Source organism: Anoplophora glabripennis, unplaced genomic scaffold (genome assembly GCF_000390285.2).
Source record: "Anoplophora glabripennis isolate ALB-LARVAE unplaced genomic scaffold, Agla_2.0 scaffold834, whole genome shotgun sequence".
In the NCBI taxonomy this organism is placed as follows: domain Eukaryota; kingdom Metazoa; phylum Arthropoda; class Insecta; order Coleoptera; family Cerambycidae; genus Anoplophora; species Anoplophora glabripennis.
Window position 1 is genome coordinate 182,572 of NW_019417693.1, and position 7,806 is coordinate 190,377.

General features: G+C 34.3%; 1 protein-coding gene across 1 annotated transcript in view; it reads right to left on the reverse strand.

Moving 5' to 3' along the window:
• Window positions 1-2,804, reverse strand: part of LOC111692451 (probable cyclin-dependent serine/threonine-protein kinase DDB_G0292550) — a 9,544-nt gene extending 6,740 nt beyond the window's left edge. Inside the window, exon 1 of the mRNA XM_023456468.1 lies at window positions 2,588-2,804. Within this exon, the coding sequence (XP_023312236.1) occupies window positions 2,588-2,804 (217 nt within the window). The remainder of the gene's footprint in view (window positions 1-2,587) is intronic.
• Between the last annotated feature and the right edge of the window lie 5,002 nt (window positions 2,805-7,806).

The window sequence follows — 7,806 nt, forward strand, 5'->3', positions numbered from 1 at the left end:
ACGACGACGACGACGACGACGACGACGACGACGACGACGACGACGACGACGACGACGACAACGACAACAACAACAACAACAACTTACTGATCCACTTTTATGTCAATTTTAATTCAATTTTAAGGAATAGAGCAAAAATGTTTTCAATTTTTTGTGTCCCTTTTCTGGTACAAACAAAAATTCCCCCCCGCCTTTCCTCCGATTTTTTTTGTTCCATTTTTTGTCAATTTTTAACAAAAAACAGTAAAAAAAATTCCTCTTGCACCGGATTGTAAATTACAAATTAAAGTTAAGCTTTGTTGTTGTTGTATTTTTGCGCTGCGTTTCCTTGTAGCTGCGTTGATTGAAGCAACATCAAAAATATACTCCCAGCCCCAGACAATTTATTCAACGTCTAGGTACTGGGAACATACATCTTCGAATGCTGCTCCTTTTCTCTGTACAGCTTCCTGCGAAAGTCCTCCTGAAAAAATAATTAAAAAATNATTTATTACAACGCTAATTATTTTTTATAATTAACCATAAAAGAAGTTGATAAAGGTGATAAACATTGTATTTTATGGTATTCTATAAACGCAGTTATGTCAATAATCCTTAATTAATCGAACTTTTGTAGATGAAGTTAGAGATTTTGATAATTTTTCTCTCGGAAATGGTTGAGTTTAGAACCCATGTCATATAAGGTTTTTTTGTTTATTTTAATGTATTCTATCGTCTGTTAAAATTAAGGCAGTCATACTTCTAACACCCTTTAGAGGTCATTGTCTAAATGGGTACTTATTTTATTGTGTAAAAACACTCTGTATGTTGAATCCTTTTTATTTAATTTTACAGAACTCGTTCGTGTTTTTGAAACGTGTTACCACGGATTCAGTGAAATATACAGATACAAAACAAGTCGCGAAATGACGGAAAGCCCGTGTGTCGCACACGCCCTGTACCTTTGAAGCATGAACAGTCTAGTCATTAGGCAGCCCTTTTCTTATATCAGTTATTACAATGTACTAAATTGTGTCATATTGGTAAAAAGATATTATCATCATGTTTCTTAATAAATTTTGTTCTGACTTTACCTCTGTTTTATTTAAAGTGATATTTCATGAATTTTCATTTTGGAAAAGTCTGGAGAGAGCATTTGGAACGGCAGTAGTAGTAGAACAGCAACAGCAACAGCAACAGCAACAACAACAGCAACAACAACAACAACAACAACAACAACAACAACAACAACAGCAACAGCAACAGCAACAACAACAACTACAACAACAATAACAACAACAACAACAACAACAACAACAACAACTTACTGACCCACTTTTATGTCAATTTTTAACAAATAATAAAAATTAATATTTCAATTAAATTTTAAGGAATAGAGCAAAAATATTTTCAATTTTTTTTGCTCCCTTTTTTGTTTCAAACAAAAAGTCCCCTCCGCCTTTCCTTCGATTTTTTTTTGTTCCATTTTTTGTCAATTTTTAACAAAAAACAAAAAAAAAATTCTTTTGCTCCGGATTATAAATTACAAATTAAAGTTAAGCTTTGTTGTTGTTGTTGTTGTATTTTTGCGCTGCGATTCCTTGTAGCTGCGTTGATTGAAGCAACATCAAAAATATACTCCCAGCCCCAGACAATTTATTCAACGTCTAGGTACTGGGAACATACATCTTCGAATGCTGCTCCTTTTCTCTGTACAGCTTCCTGCGAAAGTCCTCCTGAAAAAATAATTAAAAAATNTTTTCTGAAAGTGAGCTCTATCACTGATCAATTCCATCCAATTAGATTTTCTTGCCTTTTCAAACCAGCCATCAGGGTCCATAAGTATATAAGTTTTATTATTATCCAAGTTAAACACAACCCGCTTTTGACCACTCATTGTATCAGAAGAAATGCAAAAAAATCATCAACAACCCTACTAATAATAATAGATCCATACATAAATAATACTTCTAGTCTTCACGAACGGTCATCAACCTCTACCGCGCAGACGACAGCCGATGTGACGTAGCCGGCTGAAAGCTATGCCGATCCTGCTCCAGTCGCCATCTTGAATTGTGGAGCAGAATCGGCACAGCTATTCTACTGATATTCCAATAAACTAAATATTTTAATATGTTAATACTTGAACTTCATTCAGGTTTTCTTTACGAGGGTTTACTAGGTTCTCCTAGTCAAGAAAAAAATCAGTTTGTTTTAACATAATTTGATTTGTTTTGAGATTGTAGGTATTAAATAATATATTACAATGTTGTAGTTTTAAAGTATTTATTAAATGTTAACAGAATATATTATTGAGTTTTTTCTATCAAGTCCATACCGCTATCGTTATCTTGTAAACAAATGTTATGCAATACACAAGCAGCCATTACACATTTACTTATCATTCTATGCTTTAAATTATCGAATTTAGTCAATCTCATAAAACGACCTTTGAGTAAACCAGAAGCATGTTCAACTACAATACGAGTTGCAGAGTGCTTATAGTTAAAATCCCTTTCATCTTCTTATAAAAAACAATTATCTCTGCAAGGAGGTATGAGCCAATTTAATATAGGATAAGCAGAATCTCCTAAGAGCTTAAATTTACCATAATATAAAGAATTTGCGTTGCTAACAGCCCTTCTGTAGAATCGAGATTTTCTCATCATCCTCGCATCATGGAGGGAGCCTGGCTCACCAACAGTTACATCGATGAACTTAAGATTCTTGTACAATTCCTTGTATAAGAATGTTGTGAAATCCTTTTCTATTAACAAAGTCGTCTTTTTGCTTAACTGGTCTTCGAATTGGTATATGAGACCCATCAATAGCACCAGTTACATATTTATGACCCTTCTCTTTTTCAAAATTCTGATTACTTTTTTCAGCTATTTCTTCATTTGGCAACTTAATATATGTAGAATTAAGAGTACAGAGAAATTCTGTAACTTTTGAGAAGACAGTATTGTATGAACTACTGCGTGTTACATTAAAACGGTCTGCAATTTGCCTAAACGTTTCATAATTTGATAAATACCAAATTGTTAGTAAAACTGCTTTTTCTGGATAAATCGATGGCCATCCTCCATGATGAACTGCTCTATTTTCAACTATATTCTGCTTGTAAAAACCTTAGGAAATTAACATAAAAATAATGAATGTTACTTAAATTACAAAAGTTAGTACAACGATTAACACGGAAATGTTCCCGGAACTCAACATCTGTATATTGGTATACAATAGTTTCTGTGTAATCGGAAATTGTAGTTTTCTTTCTTCTACTTATTAATTCATCGTCTGTTTGCGTCGCTTTCACTGCTGCTACTCCATTCAGTGGATGATATTTTGTTGATGAGGATATCCTACAAACAATAAATATTTATAACGGTTTTGTGGATATTAATTCATAGTTTAGTAGTAATATAATAAATATTTACTGATACTAAAGATTTCACAAAAATATCCATTTCCGTTGTAGTAACATACAATTTATGAATATCATAAATTATTTAAGGTGTATGTAATATGTATGTAATACAGTAACTCATATGAGTGTGGAATTGTGGATATATCGTGCATGAGCAACTAAATTATTTACTTAGGCTTATGCAGTAACATTTTGTAGGTTAGAAGTTTGAATCTGAATCTGAAAAAATACATGTTCATTTGTATCACAGATTGGATTGCAATATTTGGATCGAATTCGTTAATCATTGAATATTATTGTACAGAAAACAGCATATCACCGGCATAAAAACAAATATCGCTCTTTTCACCATAATAAATCGGTCAAAGCAGTTCAAGTAACAAGATTTAAGAGCGTTATCAACATCGTGATTAGATGCCGCTGTTATTGCTGTTATTGATCTTGTTGGTGCTTATGATTCTGTTGTTGTCGTCGTAGTAGTAGCAGCAGTTGCTGTTGTAGTACTAGTTTGTAGTTAACGCTGCAGTTGCTGTTGTTGTTATTGATTCTATTGACAACAACAGCAACAGCTACAACAACAACAGTACCAATAACACCAACAGCAGCAGCAACAGTGACAACTAAAGCACACTCATTTAATCTATAATCAGATTATTCCTAAGTTGTCAGAGGTTCTTTACTGTAGTAGTCAAAGCATTTATTCTTAATTCGATAGAATCAACATCGTTGCCTAGATTAGATGCCGTTGTTATTGCTGTTCTTGATCTTGCTGGTGCTTATGCTTCTGTTGTTGTTGTCGTCGTCGTTGTGTTGCCGTAGTAGTAGTAGTTATCGTTGTTGTACTAGTTGTAGTTAACGCTGCAGTTGCTGTCGTTGTTATTGATTCTATTGATAACAACAGCAACTGCTGCAACAACAACAGTACCAACAGCAGCAGCAACAGTGACAACTAAAGCACACTCCTTTAATCTATAATCATAGTATTCCTAAGTAGTCAGAGGTTCGTTACTGTAGTGGTCAAAGCATTCCTTCCTAAGTCGATAGACCGCTTCGTATCTTCCTTACGCATACTGTAGACTAAGGAAATCAGTTCAAGTAACAAGATTTAAGAGCGTTATCAACATCGTTGCCTTAGATTAGATGCCGTTGTTATTGCTGTTATTGATCTTGCTGGTGCTTATGCTTCTATTGTTGTTGTCGTCGTTGTGTTGCCGTAGTAGTAGTAGTTGTTGATGTACTAGTTGTAGTTAAGGCTGCAGTTGCTGTCGTTGTTATTGATTCTATTGATAACAACAGCAACTGCTGCAACAACAACAGTAACAACAACACCAACAGCAGCAGCAACAGAGACAACTAAAGTACACTCCTCTCCTTTAATCTATAATGAGAGAGTATTCTTAAGTAGTCAGTGATTCCTAACTGTAGTAGTCAAAGCAATCCTTCCTAACTCGATAGAACGCTTCGTATCCTTATTACGCATACTGTCAACTACGGAAACCAGTTCAAGTAACAAGATTTAAGAGCGTTATCAACATCGTTGCCTTAGATTACATGCCGTTGTTATTGCTGTTATTGATCGGTGCTTATGATTCTGTTGTTGTTGTCGTCGTTGTGTTGCCGTAGTAGTAGTAGTTGTTGTACTAGTTGTAGTTAACGCTGCAGTTACTGTCGTTATTGATTCTATTGATAATAACAGCAACTGCTGCAAAAACAACAACACTAACAACAACACCAACAGAAGCAGCAACAGTGGCAACTAAAGCACACTCCTTTAATCTATAATCAGAGTATTCCTAAGTAGTCAGAGGTTCCTTACTGTAGTAGTCAAAGCATTCCTTCNGTAGTAGTTGTTGTTATTGTTGTTGTTGTTGTTGTAGTACTAGTTTGTAGTTAACGCTGCAGTTGCTGTTGTTGTTATTTATTCTATTGACAACAGCAGCAACATCTACAACAACAACACTAACAACAACACCAACAGCAGCAGCAACAGTGGCAACTAAAGCACACTCCTTTAATCTATAATCAGAGTATTCCTAAGTAGTCAGAGTTTCCTTACTGTAGTAGTCAAAGCATTCCTTCCTAATTTGATAGAACGCTTCGTATCCTTATTACGCATACTGTCGACTAAGGAAACCAGTTCAAGTAACAAGATTTAAGAGCGTTATCAACATCGTTGCCTTAGATTAGATGCGTTTGTTATTNGGCAACAACTGTCGACTAAGGAAACCAGTTCAAGTAACAAGATTTAAGAGCGTTATCAACATCGTTGCCTTAGATTACATGTCGATAGCTGTCGTTGTTATTGATTCTATTGATAACAACAGCAACTGCTGCAACAACAACAACAGCAGCAGCAACAGTGACAACTATAGCACACACCATTAATATATAATCAGAGTATTCCTAAGTAGTCAGAGGTTCCTTACTGTTGTAGTCAAAGCATTCCTTCCTAACTCGATAGAACGCTTCGTATTCTCCTTACGCATACTGTCGACTAAGGAAACCAGTTCAAGTAACAAGATTTAAGAGCGTTATCAACATCGTTGCCTAGATAAGATGCCGTTGTTATTGCTGTTATTGATCTTGCTAGTGCTTATGCTTCTGTTGTTGTTGTCGTCGTTGTGTTGCCGTAGTAGTAGTAGTAGTTGTTGATGTACTAATTGTAGTTAACGCTGCAGTTGCTGTCGGTGTTATTGATTCTATTGATAACAACAGCAACTGCTGCAACAACAACAGCAACATCACCAACAGCAGCAGCAACAGAGACAACTAAAGTACACTCCACTCCTTTAATCTATAAGGAGAGAGAATTCTTAAGTAGTCAGTGGTTCCTAACTGTAGTAGTCAAAGCAATCTTTCCTAACTCGATAGAACGCTTCGTATCCTTATTACGGCTACTGTTGACTAAGGAAACCAGTTCAAGCAACAAGATTTAAGAGCGTTATCAACATCGTTGCCATAGATTACATGTCGTTGTTATTGNCAAAAAGAAGAGCAAAAAGCAATGGCTCGCTGACAGAAATAGTACAACATATATACCAGGTTACTCAAAAGTATTTACATATATCATATATAACATATATTATAACTCTTTTCAGATTAACTAGTATTAAGTATTTCTATTATTAGCTATCATAAATATTTAATCATGTATTAAAGTATTCAGCCAATGATAACTACAACAAAAATGTAATCCATTGTTTTTTCTGTGTTTCAACATAATTAAGTGAAATATTTATACAGGGCGATTCACAACTTATCCAAAAAAATTTGGGAATAGATGCGGCATGAGAAATGGCGTCAATATTGTAAAAAAAAATTTGTAAAATCCTTATAGTTTCCTAGAAAAAATTATTGAAGTTGTAGTGCTTTCAACCATTACATAGCTGGACAACTGTAGTCTCTAGCGTCATTCGTAATACGCGTGGAGAGCCACGTGGCCTCAGCGAATACTGAAATCCAATGTTTACAATAGGTAGTTTTTTAGTAGTTAGTGTCAATAATGGCTTGCGTGTATAACAACTCGGAGTTGATGGATATCGTTTTAGTTTATGGTGAAGTAAAAAAACATTTGTATTATGGTGAAGCATTTGTGTTATGGTGAAACAAGACAGCATTTGTGTTAGTTCGTAGAAACTAGGTAAGACGGACCCAAATGTATTTACACGTCGGTGTAAACAAAATTTTGAACAGTTGTTGTAACATCAGGTATGTCAAATTATTTTATTATTTAAAACCACAAATGAATTTTATTAATTAATAATAACAATAGCGACAAAATCAGTTGAGTTTGTAAAATAGGTATAAAATAGGTGCTATAAAATTCTATTTATTCTTTTCCTTGCGATAATTCTTTCAAGTTTTTGCCCGTTTTTATCACTGCCGCCATGACGGTCGCATTGTGCCAGGTCAGGTTTTACAGTGGACCAGTTTCCAGTGCCGTGCAGAAGTGTATTTTTAAATTATTTTGGAACTGCCCTTTTTGATTTTTTCTTTACAAAATTGTATTTGCAATAGTCCCCTGTACATCCAGAATTTTTTTTGGATAAGTTCTGAATCACCCTGTATACAAACCCTTAAGAATATGATAAAACATTATGTAAGCTTGTGAGATTGTGCGTTGTTCATTTAGAGCCTCAAAAATTTGTTCTCAGAAAAAAACAATGGAATGTCCTGTATACGTCTGGATGCAAATTATCTTTTTTTATATTTTGAAGTTTTTCCGACTTCAGCAATGCAAATATCATATTTGCTTCAGTAGGTTTTTCATAGATAAGATTTTTCTTATCATGTCATTATTATTTAATTTAACTGCAAATTGATAATATTTAGTTTCAAATATTTTTAAAAAGTTGTGCTATATACAGTAGGGTGGCCCAAAAAAAACGAATATTTTTTTT